The 17,327-nt window shown below is 45.7% G+C and overlaps 1 protein-coding gene across 1 annotated transcript; it reads right to left on the reverse strand.

Annotated features, from left to right (window-relative positions):
- Positions 1-4,239: 4,239 nt before the first annotated feature.
- On the reverse strand, positions 4,240-16,121 carry LOC122366530. Its single transcript, XM_043338894.1, has 4 exons — positions 15,978-16,121; positions 15,666-15,732; positions 14,388-14,545; positions 4,240-4,578 (listed from the first exon to the last, which is right to left on the reverse strand). The coding sequence occupies exons 1-4, from the start codon at positions 16,012-16,014 to the stop codon at positions 4,409-4,411; spliced, it is 432 nt and encodes a 143-aa protein (XP_043194829.1). The 5' UTR covers positions 16,015-16,121; the 3' UTR covers positions 4,240-4,408.
- Between the last annotated feature and the right edge of the window lie 1,206 nt (positions 16,122-17,327).

Below are 17,327 nucleotides of genomic sequence, written 5' to 3' on the forward strand. Positions count from 1 at the left end.
TTACATATCTCTCCCCTACATAGACGAGACCCTTGCACGACGAGTCAACGGGGTAGTGCGCTCATGTGGCGTACAGGCACGTATCGCGTGGACCAGTGGGAAAACGGTGGCCAAACACATCGTGAGGTCAGCGCTGGAAAGCCCCCCGTGCCCTGCTGGTGCCAAACGCTGTGCCACATGCGAAGCAGGGCTCCCAGGCCGCTGTCACATCAAAAATGCCGTCTACAAAATTACATGTAATCTTTGTGACAATGAAAGTACTATTTACATTGGCGAAACAAAAAGGCGCATCCGTGACAGATTCAATGAACACTTTCGTGACGCTAAGAACAAGGCAAAAAACACCCCTCTTGGGGATCACGTTACCCAAAGACACCCATCATGTACAATCACATCATCGTCATTCAAAATCTCCATTGAAAGAGTGTGTAAAGACGTCGCTGATTTAAAAATATCCGAATCAGTGGAAATAAGGAACCAAAAACCATGTTTGAACACCCAAACTTCATCCTGGCCACTTCTGCAGCGTCCATCGTACACCCCCACATAACTATATTGTACATACATATCCACAAATTGATTGTGACAACTACTGTCTGATTGTGCCGTTGATTTAGGCTGCGCCAAACAATGTGATGATTCATGCAGATTCTATGTTGTTATTTTGTATATTGTATATTGATCTTGTGTGTTGTATATTGTACATGTATCGTAGATATCATGGACGGCGCATCGTTATTTCGAGAGCCATGTATATATGAAATTATTCTCTCATCAAGGAGCTGATTGAAGCGCTGCACGATTTATTGATTGATGGAATCGAATTTTGTTTGTTTGTGTCGACAATTGTTTCTGTACATTCTGAAGATGGCGCAAGCCGAAATATATCAATGATTTTGTTTAATTATTCAATTTCAACAAAAAAGTGCAAAGAATGAGCATAAGGTTATTTATACATACTTTTCTACATTCTAAAGTAGAACGCATGATAATACGACACGGGCACCTCGATGCGATGTATCTTTTTGTTTTCTTACAAAATGCTTGGCCGTCAAAAAGCAATCGAACGAAATGGATATCTACCAACCAAATCGACACAGACTAACCCAATACCCACGGGTCAAAAAATCCCCCCTTCGCGTTGCGGAGCACGCGGGTAACCCTAGTGCAGGACTAAATAGACAGTTTCTAATGGCACTTTTCCTTATGATTTTGAGGTCACATGTTCCTCTGGCATGGGAAGCGACCCCTCCACGTGCGCACTGCGCACGTCCAGCAGCACCCCAACCGTGACATATGGAGATGCATTGCCTGGTGGGTGCCTACTTATAAGCCAAGTTTCAGCGCAATCAGCATAGCAATTACCGAAATATTGTAATTACGGAGCGAGCGAGGCGAGCGTAGTCTTTCCTTAGTTAACGGAAATTTCTTAGTATGGGCGGCCGGCCGGACGTGGTCACGGTTTTGCGAGTCTTCTATCTCAGCAACCACTTGACCGATTTACATGCGGTAACTTTTGTAGGGTAGCTTCATTCCTTTTTCCAAGTATTGGACTATTCTATTCCCGATGCATGTGGGTGACCCCTTATGCACGTGCCACGTGCAAAGCGAAGAGGTGTCACTATACGGCCTTGGTGTCACTTTTGTAATAGTTGATATATCTCGGTAACTACTGGGCCGATTGCGCTGAAAGTTGGCATGTAGGTAGTGTAAGTGACCCACTAGGCAATGCATATCCATGTGCCAGAGTTGGGGTGCTGCTGCACGTGCGCACGTGCAGGGGTCGATTCCAGATCTCGAGAACGGCTTGACCGATTGCGCTCAAATTTGGTACACGGTTACGGAGCAGTTAGTAAGGTGCCGTGCACAAGTCAGTTGGGACCCATTTTGCACGTGCGCACGTGCAGGGTGCCACTTCCAGATCTCGAGAACGGCTGGGCTGATTGTGCTCAAATTTGGCACACCGCTAGAGACCGGTTGGTAGGGTGCCGTGCACAAGTCAGTTGGAGGTACCCCCTCACAATTTCGCACGTGCAAGGCCCACCCTCTCGCTCGCTCCGTTAGTCGCCCCAAAAGGCGTTATACTGGTTGTTACAAAACTGAAACCGCTTCGTTTTGCACGTGGTAAGTGCATAAGGGGCCACCCACATGCATTGGGAATAGTCCAATACTTGGTAGTAGGAATGAAACTACCATACACAAATTACAGTAAGCAAATCGGTTCGGTAGTTGTGGGGATATACATAAGTAAATGTCTGTTATTACATGGCTCGTATGTTAACCCTCGCCCGTATTGGTGTTTTTCCAGCCGCGAACGTATAAGGGGGGGGGGGGGGGTCCGTTGGACCCCCTTGCCGTTTCGCCCCTGATCGAGCTAGAGCTTCGCGGAAAAAACGAGCGTGTTGCCCGTGACGAGAGGAAGCCGATGATACCCAATTTTAAGGTCCTAGGTCATTGGTTGACCTTGCAGGTCAGGTCAATGACCCCAAAGGCGGGAAAGGGGCCTGTTAGAACGTCGTAAAGTGTGGCTCCTATGGGGTTTTTCGGGGTGTTGATCACGAATATCATGTTAGTTTTGATCACAGATGATGTCTTCATGTATTTAGGCCAGGTCGGGTCAGTTCAGGTCAGGTCAACCAGTAAGAGTATTCGTAGTAGGTGGCAACCGCCTCCAGCTTCGTAACATGTTACGAAAGCACCAAAACTACTTCGTAAATGTTCATATGGTTGCTAAATTCGAATTCAGCTCCAAAAATTGGCCTAGAAACATGTAAAACTCGAAAAAGTGAACCGAGGTCATCAAAGGTCAATGACCTGACCTGACCTTCAGGTGACCTTGAAACCCACCCTAATGCATAGGGGCAACATCATATCACATGTTTGAACGCTTGAAACCACGAAAAGACTGCAAACGCGCGGCTAATGCGAGCCGACATACGCCGAATCGCGATTCCAGCCAAACATGGTCTCGAAAAGTAGGTCACAGGTCAAAGGTCATTTGGGTCAGGGTCATGAAATTTTCAGGGTAGGTGTGAAAATGATGAACGCGAGGGTACTGAAAGTTTCGTCGCGATCGGCCGCTTTTTACGCGAGTTATTTGCGAAAAACCATAGCGGGGTCCGTTCGACCCCCCCCCCCTCTATACGGGCGAGGGTTAACTGGGTGTGTAATAATTTTGACTGTTGACCGGCAATTTTCACGTTTAATTTTCTTTTGAAGGATGACGTATTTTTGTTAATGATACCATGACAACGGGCAACAGTATTTTGCGCGTGCTTAAAAAAAAAAACATTCAGAATTTTGAAATTTAGGGTTTAGGGGGGTTTAGGTTCTTCACCTCATCCTCATTCAGTTGGTGGACGTCATTGCTGAAGGATCATACGTACCTATATGTGTAGTTATGACAGCGCTGCCTCGTTTTCATTTATTTGAACCAAGTGAATTAGATGAGCTCCTTTTTTCACGCAGGGCTGAAGGTAGGCAAAGGGTGATAAAATCGTCGGGAGACATATTCCATGAAATTTTTAACAGCTAAAGGTCTAACGCTGGAAGACCTACAGTACAGTAATGCTACTCTCGACGACACTGCTAAGGAGTTTTTCTCTAATGTCAAGCGCAAAGATGGAGAAAGAAAAAAAACGAAAAGTCTACACTCACTGAAGTACGGAATCAAACAGTTCATCATCAATCAACTAGGAAAAGACAAGTGAAGTAGGAAGTTTTCCTTTGAGTACCTACAGAGGCTTTCCAGGTCGCAATGCACTTGTCTAAAAAGGATGGGCGAGGATCAGTTGACCACAAGGAGCCGATAAGCCGAGGCGACTGAGAAAAACTGAATATTTACACGCAAAACTACTCCTCGCCAATGACAGGCTCCAGCAGAAAGTGTTTGTTGTGATGTGATGAGAAATGTGTGATGCCATGAAATACATTCATCATTGAGATTCAAACAAATTGTGTGTTATTATGCTAACCCGTTTTGTCATACAGCTAAACGATAATAAATAAAGTTACTATGAATAGGTAATACGAGACGAGGTGGGCCATGTAATAAAATGAATACTGCATGAGGTATGCCCTCACCCTCGGGCTACACTGACGTCACATTGGGCAATAACTTTTACTGTTGCCCGCTACCCCATGCAGTATTCATATACTATTCTACGCTGTTATTTCTGCTATCATGCTATAGGGACTTCACTCGCTTTGCTCGCTCGTTAAAGTCATCATTAGATTGTGTTTTTTAATTCTTCTAGATATGAGTAACAGGTTATTTTTCATCCTTTCAATAATCGTTTTAACAATGCCCAACACAACGTTCCAATATTTGTCAAATTACACAAAATAACATACATAATGGCACTGGTAAGTCATCTACGTAGGATTGCACAGAAGGACGGCTTTCTTCCTATACGGTACGGTGAGTGTGCGCCACCCGACTGACCGAGTGGGAGACGCCGACCGTCTCCATGCTGCAGCAGAGGGTCCACGCGTCGCCGTCCAGACTGTACTCGAGCGCCGCGAAGCTGCTGTAGTCTCTGCTGTGCACCTCGGCAGGAGCGGGCTGCACTCGGAAACCTGCCAACAACAGACGAGCAGCCTCTGTGCAGACGTGTTCACTCGTCCGTGGGCTCTCTCCCACCCGGTCTGAGGCTCGATATACCAGACCAAATATCAGACAGAACGATCAAAAGTAACCAACTTTTAAAATTAAACTTTCCTAAGTAAGACACGATTCAGGCGATTTTGACTTTGACCCTCGCGGGTAGCTTACCTTTGATAGTACGTGCTTATGCAAAACTACATTTAAACACGTTTTGCGTGGCCCATTTCCAAACGAGCACCGAACGAATTCAGCTTTTTTTGTTTACAGCTCATTAAACTTACGGGTTTTCCACAAATGCGCCACCGGCTTATCATCATCAAGAAAAAGTAACTAATGTCGGACTGCTGAGAGAACTGGTAGCCAGTAGCCACCTCAGCCCAATGGTTCCCCAATCTATCATTACCTGAGCTTGCAATGGTGTTTCTGGGCCGAAGAGGCTAGCAATCAGTCAATGTTTGATTGCCTTCTGCATTACTGTAATGGTCGGGTGCACCGCTGCAGTCCGGTCATGGCGTCACGCCTTGCACACTGTGTGCAGCCACGACCATGGAAACATGAATGGCCGGTCAATACGGACCATGATAATGCTCGGTGGTGGCAGGCGATGAGGGAGTTCCAGAACGCCCAGGCTCCAAGCAACGCTCACTGCACAGTGCACAGCCAATGATGGCCGCCAAAGGACCGTGTGCGGGGTGCGTAATGCACACTGCAGGATGCGGCCTCCATTTCGATTGCTATTATTAGTCCTTCAGCTCAACCCGCGCCCCGTAGGGGGGGGGGGGCGAAACGCTCCCTCTCTCTTTTTCCGTTGATACCTCCTAAAGCACTGCAGATATCGCCACCAAACTTTTAGATCCCTTCCGGGCACCAATTTTATATCATGCGGCAAAAAATAAATAAATGAATCCAGAGCCTACGATATGTTGGCCAGAAATGACATCAGAGTGACGTCATGTTCTACAATTTTCGACCCAATAAAGTTTTTTTTTGCGGGAGAGCCGTCAACCGGGATATATGTTATAGAACTAATGGTCCTTCATCTACATTTCAAATTTCAGCTGAATAGCTTAACTGTTGGCAAAGTTATGGCAACAAAAACTACTCAAAATTGATTATGTCAATTTTCGAACTTATTTTTTTGCCGTTCTGAACCACCTAGAGTAGGGAAGAGTGGGGTAAGACGCCCGGGTGGGGTAAGACGCCTTTTCGATATACCTAACAGGGTTATTTTATTTGTAAGTTCTTGCAACGTTTGTTATTTCCTTTAACTTATAGGGGCAAGATTTTCGGTTCCGAGGTGGTGTCTTTTGCAGGCGGTGAGCACTGTTATGTTTTGACATGTTCTGATATAAAAAATCTCATCGTCTTCCATCTCGTAATAACTGGGAGCCGGCCTTTAAATTATGTTCCATATGCATTTTGCACATAGCGAATATAGGCGCTTTACGTGTTGCAACGAGTTTGAGCCTCACGATTGAATCTCTTGAAAGAATTGGAGCTCAAAGACATTTGGTAGTTGAGGGATAAGACCCCCACAAAATTCACTGTCTGCGTCAGGGCTGCAGAGTCTATGCCTTTTCGAGCCTCCAATTCCGACCCAGACTCCGGTTTCCAAAATGCAACTTCGACTCCAACTCCGGGCTCCGACTGTCGACTCCGATCGACTAACTCTGACTCAGATTCGGCAGACCTTGAATGGCTGCTTAGTTGATGGATTTTCGGTGGCTCCGACTCCGGCTCCGGCTTTACTACCATAATCGACTCCGACTATAAGTTTAGTATAGGTGAGGTAAGTATAAAGTAAGTAAGGCAAGTATAAGTGAGTATATAAGGTTAGTATATGGTACGAGCCTCTCCCCGGGGCGTCTTACCCACCCCGTGGGGTAAGACGCCCATTTGCAAGACTTTTTTAAACATGTGTCGCTCACTACATGTTAGGTGATAATGCACAATTTCCAGCTCGCAAAGAAAGAGAAATAGTGGTCTATTCTAATGCACACACATCTCCATGGTGGATGCGATTATGCAGCGAGTGTTTGCATTTTCCCAAGGGGGAGTCTTACCCTGCTCTCCCCTAAAACAAAGACCACCACTGGATTCCCCGAGACGAGGTGCATCGCATACACCCTTTTTATGCAAAAATAACAACTTAAAAATTTTACCGTTTTGACATGACCTTGACCTGACCTCCACTAGAACGTAACCCAAACTGGTCCTTGTGGTCACCTTACCCACAATATCGAATTCGAAATGTAAAATTTTCCATAAAACATGCGTCACACTACCCTAGTATAGCCCGGTTCATGCTAGCCGTTTTCAATAGCGGGTACCTAATAGATGCCTGTTTGGTCCTTTGATACCTCAGGAATTTTAGTAGTTTCCTTTGATACCTCAGGAATTTTAGTAGCTTCCTTTGATGCCTCAGGAATTTTAGTATGTTCATTGTAGTAGGTTTTCTACCTGTTGAATAAGTGGTTCGTTACTTTGTTGATTTTCTACTAAATATTACATTAATTTATTTTATCTAAGGGTTTACCACTCATGTAAACCTAAAGCGTAAGCACGTTTATGAAATTCTCATATCTATACATATAATGCTAGTACAATGATAAGGAAATATACTGAGCTGCCAGCTGCGGGTGACCGAGCTCTCCCATTCCACGTTGGCTTGGCTTTGGAACCGTAACAGACGGCGGAAGTCAATGTCACTGTTAAGGCGGCGGCGGACTTGATGCGCCCGGGCACCACCATGGCTGACCGAGCTCTCCCAATTCCACGCTGGCTTGACTTTGGAACCGCAACAGACGGCGGAAGTCAATGCCACTGCTAAGGCGGCGGCGGATTTGTTGCGCCCGGGCACCACCAGGGCGCACGCAGCGTCGGGCCGGTGAAACAGAAGCCGGGTATCTACTATGCATTTCAGACCCCATGAGACCCTGTTTTTCGGCGATAATTTGTTTAATATTTGTCCAATTTGCTTCAAATTTTCACAATGCACATTTCAGCTCAAGCGCCAATTTTTGTCAATATGGTCTCTTAACAAAATATCAAATTTTAGGGTACTTGTCGTTGCCTCGTAATGTTAAAATCGGCTCCGTAAATCCGTCAGTGGAGTAGAGGCTATCCGTGCGTAGGCGTGACGTCACAAACACGTGACCATTAAGCTCCGCCCTCCCGGCGGACGGGGCGGTGACCTTGGCCGGTCAGTCGGCTGCGTGGAGCGGGCGGGGCAGTAGCTGTCGCACCGGGGCGGCTCGCATGGAACGTAGCTGCCGTGCAGTTGTCGTTGCAGTCGTAACTTCATCGAATGAGCTAAATAGCGCGCATAAGTAACGCACTAGCTGAAGCCCTCGACTTTGTATTTATCACAAATGTACGTACACCTTGTTCAGTCACAACAAAATATATATTTCCACACAAGATTCGGGGCTTGTGAAAAAAACGCACATAAAAGACGCTGTTGATTTCAAATGATTGCGTAAAATTATATATCGCGTCAAACTACGTCCAAATTGCAAAATAGAATCACCATTAATAGGATGCAATTTATGTGTTTGATATATGAAAGTTGATTAGGAATGTATGCCGGCGTGATCGATTTATATCATCCCGGTGCAACATAAGCATTGAACACCTTCAGGAGTAATCCATTTTGTCATCGACTTAGGTTGAGGAGGGCGCCGGACTAACTTTACCCCCAGATCTTATGTGTTGAAATGCAAACATGAAAAGTAAAAGCCTAGAGATGGTTACTTCACCATTGAGGACATACCTACTGTTACATAAGTTTTACAAAAAGATACGTGTTTCTTGATGATCGTTCTCTTGTAGTGCACAACTCTCTTGTAGTGCACAACGTCCGTCTGCCACATTCCTATTTCTTTTTGTGCACGTCTTAACAATATAACACACACATGACACCGCGATAAAGGTCATTTCTGCCATACGACACATTCGCTTCTGCCCCACCCGGTGCCCCGCACCGCTTCACGAATCACGAATACGGTCGTCTCGCTGGAGCGATGCCCCAGGCAATCGGCCGTGCCCGAAACTCTTCATCCTACCTTGTTGCTTTCCGCGCCTTCCTCAGAAACATTTATTGACGCTGCCAAATAGTGGCCCAGAAAAAAACGTTCCTAACTTTAAATCAATATTTCTCAGAAAGTGAAAAAGATACAACATTGAAACTTCGAATAGTCAATACGGCACACATTTTCAGTAAATGGTGTGATTTTCATGGTGTTCGGTAAATAACTATTTAAACGGTTCGTGTTTCAAGCATGCCATGTAAAAATTACTTTTTTGCTCCGATGTTTACTACAAAATGTGAGTGAACGAGTCACTTTCACCCCGCGGCACCGCGGCCTAGAGCCATGACTTCTACTGGCAGCTAGTCTCATTGATGGTTCGGGTCTCAGGATGACACATTTCCTCAGGCAACCACGATGGCTCTGTGCCAGCGGCATCGGAAGAAGTTTCCAGTTTTCTAACCATCTTGTGGCTCAAATGCTTTCCTGGCTGACATTCCTGGGAAAAGGTAGCTTTTCTACCAGTTTTTTTTTTTTGTCATCTGCTGGCAATGTTGTTTTCCATAAGCTATTCTGTGGTCTTCTGGCACAGGAACTAGTCTGCTTTAGTTTGTTTTCCTTATCCGGTCGATTTACTGTTTGATCTACTGAAAGGAGGGTAATCAGCAGTAATCCATGCACCGTGCCACTCCTGCTCGAAACATGATTTGGTGTTGAAACGAATGACATCCATGAGCACCATTTTGGCTCAGTATTTGAATATTTGGTCCATAAGTGAGACAAAAATATTTAAAATAAAAACATACGTGTTGGTTTCATTCACGTGATCTATTTTTTTTTTTTATAACATGGGACGTCTAACCCAATCATCACTATCGTTTGACATCGGCAAAAAAAGCAAAAACGTCTTGCTTAATTCAGCTCAAGATTGCCAGCTTGAAAATGATGGTATAATGTTATAATTTGGCATACCAATGCGCAAAGAAATGACGCAAACTTGATGAAAATTTTGGCTCGTTATTTGTACTTGTATTTGATATATAGGCCTCCAAAGTTCGGAACGTTTTTTCTGGGCCACCCGGTATACCTATCAATATTTTTGGGTCATGCAGAGGCTTACGCATGATCTTACAGGTAATCGGGTAGTGATAAGTGACCTGACCCAACCTGACGATGAGATAGGTGCAACTCCGGCTTAAATAAATGTTCAGAGTCCAAGAGTCCATCTATCTTTCCTTCTACGGCCGGCTCCGTTCCAATAGATCCTACCTTGGTTCTGATCATTCTGAATATTCTGAGCTGGTTCGACGTTTAAATACCAAAATAAGGAGAAGAGGACACCAAATGCCCTCGAACGGATAATTTTTTGGCTTTCGTCCCGAAACAACTTTGCCAGTTTCACTTGTCTCCATCATGTGGTCCCGCTCCCGAACGGATAATTTTTTGGCTTTCGTCCCGAAACAACTTTGCCAGTTTCACTTGTCTCCATCATGTGGTCCCGCTGCGACCTCCCCGCGGTGCTGACGCCGACTGAAACGGCATAGACCCATCGCGATCACGGCCAGTGGGCGGAGTCAAGTTGAGCGCGGCGTAACGTGATTGGCCAGCGCTCCTATCCAATCCGGTGCGGTAGCGAGCGAGCCTCTATCCGGGTGCAAAAACTGATTAACATTACGAGCCAACGACAAGTGCTCTAAATTTTGATATTTTGTTAAGAGACCATATTGACAAAAATTGGCGCTTGAGCTGAAACATAGTCTGCCAAAATTTCAAGCTAATTGGACAAAAATTGAAAAAATTATCGCCGAAAAACAGGGTCTCATGGGGTCTGGAATGCATAGTAGGGGAAGTTGGGGCAATGCCGGAGTTGGGGCAAAGCCGAAATTCGGGATATTTCGAAAACCGTAAGACATGGATGCCACCTGTCAGTGATGCTCTGAAGCTTAAGTGACTACAATTATCGCATGTTTGTTACGAGTCGTCATTCGGAATACTTCGACTGTGAGGGCGCCAAGAGCGTTTTCAAGGTACGTTTCCCTTGTACTACATGCGCCTTTGAAGCTGCATTTTTTACTCATTATGCTACCGTTTGTCTGGCCAATTCGGTCAAGTAATCTTTAGCATGTCTTTGCATAAGTGTGCTGCCTATTTGAAATTTATACAGCACGTTGAAAAGTTATTGGCCTGCAAATGAAAGTATGGCTGGCTGGGGTAATGCCGAAAACGTGCGATTACGCACGTGTTAAAAGCACGCTACGTGGACTTTACTGCTGTAGAATAGCAACGCGTATTTTTAGTCACACAAATTACACTTTCAACCGACACAACGGCCTGTTACCTATAAGTAATGATTTACCTGGCATTTTCTTATTATATCACACAATTATAACTTCCAGTGTGCACCGCGTCCTCAAGCTCTTGAAACGTGTGTCAGCTTTGATGAATTCTGGATAAAGTTTGAGATAAAATGGCAAAACATCAATGTCGGCATTCCCCGTAGATCATTTCTCCCATTTTCGGCTTTCCCCGCAGTCCGGGGCAACGCCGAAAAAGTCACTTCTTTGATATTTTTAGTTTGTGCGCTTAACGGTATGCGAATTCATCAAATGCGCCTGGTATGTTTGAAAGGCAAAAGACTGGCCTCTCGAATGACGCCAACAAGAATAGCGTATGTTGTCTACCTTGCGTGCTACGGGCGTCAGAAAAAAGTCTTCGGCGTTCCCCCAACTTCCCCTAGTTGCCAGGCTGACTTGATCCCTCATAGTTGAAAGATGGACTACTAGAACCAACAATTGATTTGTTTTTAAATAAATAAGCGATATGATGGTCAAAATCGTCTGGATTACAACTTTTAAAAATATTTTGAAGGCAGAAGACCTCAATTGTAAGGACTCTAAAGCCTTAGCCCGCGCCCCACTGGGGTCTGCGTATAACACGCCCTACTGGGGGGGGGGTTCTCCATAGCCCCCCTCCTAACTCCGAAACTACTGGGCCGATCGTCAAAATTCAAACGGCGTCTGATAGCCCCGGAAAAACTGTCGAACGAAACCAAATTTTAGTGACCTCGAGGTCACCGATGACGTCACAGGTCAGGTGATTTTCAAGTCAGGGTCAGTTCATCACAGGTCACGGAAATATTATATCATGCGTCGGTCACGTGACACATGTTCTATGGTCCATTTAGGCCATAGATTTCGAATTTGATGTCGTCTGTGTCATGCGAGGTAATTTTGAGTCGAATTTAGCTTAGGGCAGTTCACTTTCCGGTCAAAAAGGTCACGTTTTGAAGTTATTTTTTTTTCAACAAAAAAGGTGCATATTGAATGCAGTTTGAGCTCAGAAACACGATGGTGCTATTTATATTTGTGTACGATGTCAAATACGTACTGAAAAATTGATTTGAAAAATTAAAAATTGTGAATTTTTTGCAATAATGCGTATAACTTGGCCATCTTTGAAGATATTTAGCTAAAAATTGCTGCACTTAGTCAAAAGCATGCGTTCTATCACATGCATTCCGTTTTTTTTTCGAAAAGTCAAAAACTTTTTTTTTAATTTAAATTTTGAATTTTGTTATAATTTTTCCTCGAAGTTTTCAAAATTTTGAGAATCCGAGATAGCAGTTTGATAGCCCAGTCTATTCTGAGTCCTTTCATGCAAAGAAATTGGATCTAGCTTAAAAACTGAGCTCTTGAGAGCTATTGCCGTGGTTCAATGTTTTGCGTCGAAATCGGCCGAACATGACGTCACTCTGACGTCATTTCCGGCCGACCTATGGTAGCTACGAAGTTCATATTTTAACACAAGGTGTCATATTGATGCAGCCGAAGGTACTGAAAGTTTGGCGTCGATACGTCAAGCGATTTGGAAGTTATTGCAGAAGAACGGGAGGGGGCTATGAATAGCCCCCCCCCCCCCCAGTGGGGCGGGGCTATGAATAGCCCCCCCCCCAGTGGGGCGCGGGTTTAAGGGTTGGTACTTTCCAGGTATGAAATAGGTTCCACCGAGAAAGTTCCGTCGTGAAAACGTCCGCTGTGACCCTTAGTGACCTGGTATCAGCGACCTCATTTAGCAACATTGATTAGTCAACCAACGCCCTGTCGATGATTTTCGATAACATGCCTTTTACACGATATTTACGAAATTTTATTATTCTTTTATTCTTTCGAAATATTATTATTCTTTTACACGATTTTATAACGCATTTCTTAGAAGGTCTGTAAACGGTGAAAAGTTCGACCTTTGACCTGACCTGTGACGTCATCGGTTCGACATAGGTCAAAGAAACTTGGTCACCAGGTAGTTCCTCGTTGGGGCTTTCAAACGTTGTTTGAATATTGAAAATCGGTTGGTAATTTTCCGAGATATTAGGGGGGTGCTGACACGCCCCCCCCCCCCTACGGGTGGCAGGGTCCGCCAATAGCCCTACGGGGCGAGGGTTAACCCGCGACCCGTTGGGGAGGGGGCAAAGGGCCCTCCTCTGGTTTCTCGCAGATAACTCAGAAACGGCTGCGAATTTCACAACTTAACCTCATTTGACCTTCCTGTGACGTCATAGGTCCAAGATAAATGGTCAAGGAGGTTTCTGTGGTTGCATATATATGACATGTCTTCATAAAGACTCGATTATTCACAATTTAACATGCCTTTCCTTACCATTCACGTAAGTGTTTTCTGTGACGTAACAGGTCAACATCCATTCAGGTGACTATCCACATGCCAGGTCTATCATATACGTCATATTCAGACTAATTTTGGAAACCTAGGTTTCATTTTTTTGACCGACTTCTCGTCATTGTAAATTGGACTGAATTGACCTTGTTTAACCTCCCTGTGACGTCAAAGGCCAATTATCAAGGTCATCAACATGCTATCTTGTGCATCTCGATGAGCTCTTTGGAATGCCGTTTGATTTTTTTTCGATCCGACTAGGTATTGCTTTTGAAGATACGACGGGGTGCCCTTTGCCCCCCCCCCCCCCACAGGACGTCGAACCTGCCAGACCTTAACGGGGCGCGGGTTAATTCATGGTGAGTAGTATCTTCGGATATAATTATTGCATTGCGACATGTTTAATCCGCGCCCCGCTGGGGGGGGGGGCAGAATCTACCCCCTCCCGTTTTTCGCCAATAACTTCTAAACACGTTACGCCATTGAATATAGTCAGTGCATATTTTTCGGTGAAATTTGGTAGATATACATTTTTATCTTTCTGAACCTCGGAACATAGCTTTTATGCCAATTCATTACCTCTTTTGAAGGTGGGAGTGTCCCTTTAATGGAGTGGTCCAGGATGGTGTTGCCGACAGTGAAAACTGACCACAGGAGCAGGGCATCATTCGAATGAACGACCACTGGCTGCACGGGGACTGTGGTGTAGGACCGGTGCCGGTCGGGCCGGGCCGGGCCGGTGTCACCGCGCGCCGCCACTAACGGAGCGGCGGCCACCTGTATAATTCAGCCCGGCCACTCAGTTCGCTGCACTGGGAACACCCGTGCCCCAGTTTCCTCTGTGTAAGGCTACAGTTTATTAAAATGTGAAATGTGTGAACACACAGCAGTGTCAACGAAGACTGCGTGTCAGATATCCGTTAATTTTAAATCGGTTACAAGCCGCATACTTCGCGACCGCATGCAACTAGGTAAAGAGGACAGAACCGTCAGAAGAGCAGCCGCCGGGCGCTGCTCTGTACTGTGCGCTTGTATTTGCTGAGGTGGTACGAACTGCGCGTTTGTATTTGGTGTTGACTGACCTGAGATCAGGCGGCTGGAGCCCAGGTCGATCGTCAGCGTGGCGTCCTGCTCCGGGAAGCTGGAGGCGTTGACGCACCAGGCCGAGGCCGCATTGAGCCGAGCTCCAGACGGCGAGCTGTACTCGGGAGCCCCGGAGAAGCTCACATTGGGCCACCCGCTGCCCGCCGAGAAAAGGTGCACCAATGTTACACGATGGACGAGGGAACGAGATTGAGTTTGGGTCCCACTGTGACGGACCCCGATGTGTTCATCTCCAGAGGGCTTATTACACCCTGCGGTGACTAGTTGCATGTAAACAGGCATCGCACACTGTATCCGACGGTATCCGGCTATCCGCCGCCCTCCACCAGCACGGCCCCTGCCAAGAAGGCAAACCCGGGGGGGGGGGGGGGGGGGGCGGCCGTCCGCCGGGTCGCGGCGGTGGCGGCCTGACCTGACCCATGGGGCCTCCAAGTGCTGTTGAGAGCGCGGCGGCCGCCAGGCTGTAGTGACTACAGTCAAATACAGTGTAGTGCATGTATGTACGTACATACGATTGGGTATGTATTACTGGTCGCCAAATACAAATAACATCCATTTCCAGGAGAGATCCTGCTCGTCTTCCAGTGTTTCTCCCTAGGGTGCGTGGGGGAGGGGGAGGGCACCGTAAATCGAGCATAAAGTCACCCACACTGAGAAAGTAGTTTTTCCATATTCGGTCTCAGAGACCAGTTTTCGGGCTAATGTCCCCTATTCAAAACAGACGACACATTTTGAGAATACTTTCTGAGCAACGCCATTGATCGCAGAAACAGATCTCAGTCAGTACCCATAATCGGTGTCAAGCTTTTAAAATCAGTCTCACTATGAAACCAGTTTTCAGCCCGATCCCCAATTTCGGTCTCACTTGAATCCAGTATTCGGGCTTAAAGTACATGAGCCTTAAAAGGAAGCCTTACTGAAACCGTTTTTAAAATCACACACATTTCAGGCATGTTTCAGCACTCAATTGAGTCTTTATTCAAAAATGTTCTCAAAGTGTTTTCTGAGTGCAGTCACTGGGATAACGCCCTTAACAACAATTCCACTGGGGTCGCAGTCCACCGTATTAACTCAAGGCAACGAGAGAAATAAACAAAACCACAGAAGTACGTACAGAGCAAAAATGAACAGTTTTAGAAAATAGGCGATCTCACTCAGTCCCGGTGACAACAAAACTAAGTTAGAACTCTAAATTGCACCTAAAAAAAATCACGCATCTGATAAACCCCGATAGGCAAGTAGGTACGCCAACTCACGTGATGTTCTGGTCGGGAATAGTGCCATCGGCCAGACCGAGGTCGGTCATGCAGTCCAGGTCACCTGCTGAGAACAGACATAGCCACTCATTGGAGCAAGTCGCACTGGCAGTAACCAGAAATATGCCAAGCAGCAAATGTCCACAGACGCCTGCAGAGTGGGCCGGCAGTCCAAGGATACACTACAACTGGCAACACTTGATGCTGAGGCTGACCTTATGTAACGCATGCTTTGAGCCCGACGGAGAAAATGCGATATGACTGGAAAGGAAGAATTTCAAACCGGGGTGTAACGATTACATAGCATCTTACCGTTCAGATTTGCGCTGGGCTGGATGACATGCTGCATTTGGGGGCGCTGCGTGCCGGCACTAGGGTCGGAGCTGGCCGGCCGCCACCAGGGGATCCAAGCACCCTCACCATCGGACTGAGATTGAACGCTGGAACTGCCTGCGATCGGCACTGAAGACGAACACCATGTCTTACAATCACGATATCACTGTCAACACTCACGCCTCACAGTTCTCAACCTATGCTTTGTAGTATCTATGACTATATTGGTGCATCGCAAATAGAAGCGAAGCATTTATTTCCCCACAATCAAATGCGCTTCATTAGTGCTGCAATGTGAATTTCGTTCGATAACCCGGAACCGGTTGGGGGGGGGGGGGGCAGGGACCCCGTGTGCTTTTTCGTATGTTACTACAAACGGCGGCGGATTTTGACTCGCCGTTTTTAGTACCTCTCCGGATATCAATTTGCCACAATTATTGAAAATAATGGGCCCTAGATCATCTTGGATCATGACTTATAGTAGAGGTCAAGGTCATGGTCGGCAATTTTTGGTCGAAAAAGCTACTCATGGAAAAAAATCGCAGACAATTACATTATCAACATAGAGAGTCAAAAACTAAACCGTAGGCACAATAATGCATGGCAAACAAAATGTCTATTTCGAAATTCCCAAACTTTATTATTCTCATGATCTTGATGATCCAACTGAAAATGTATATTTCTTGAGATATTTTGAAAATTGAAGAATATTTCAAAAACAGAACATACCTATTTCAGAGAGCACCTGACTGCCCTTGTGCATGCCGATAATCAAGACAATATATCTAAAACTCCCAGAGATATAACCCTTTAAAAGGCTAAAAATACAGGGACTATTCTTATGACGTCACAATATGTTCAGCATTTGTTCTTCCAACTATATCTTCGGGGACTATATATGGCACATATTCATCTCTTCCTCACTAAATATGACCGCTAACGTCTCTTTTACATAACACAATTTATTTTTACCCAATACAATGTTTGCCAATGAAAATCGTTACAACTACAATTAACTTTTTCTACCTGTATGTGACGTCATAAGACAAAAGAAAATGACCAAGTACGTTTTTGTGGCTTAACCCGCGCCCTGCTGGGGGGTGTTTGAACACCCCCCTTGTGGTTTTTCGCGAATATCTAAAAAACGGCGGCGCGGAGCGCCGCCGTTTTTGGTACACCTTATCATACATCAATTCTACACATGTTGCGAAAATTTCAGACCAAGGTCATTCAAGGTCAGGTCACCAGGTCACTTGAAGTGACCTCACCTCATAAAAAGTTTCAATGTCTGTCATAGCTACACCGAGTGACCGATCGCTTTGAAACTTT

Source organism: Amphibalanus amphitrite, unplaced genomic scaffold (genome assembly GCF_019059575.1).
Source record: "Amphibalanus amphitrite isolate SeventyFive unplaced genomic scaffold, NRLGWU_Aamphi_draft 000814F_arrow, whole genome shotgun sequence".
NCBI lineage: Eukaryota > Metazoa > Arthropoda > Thecostraca > Balanomorpha > Balanidae > Amphibalanus > Amphibalanus amphitrite.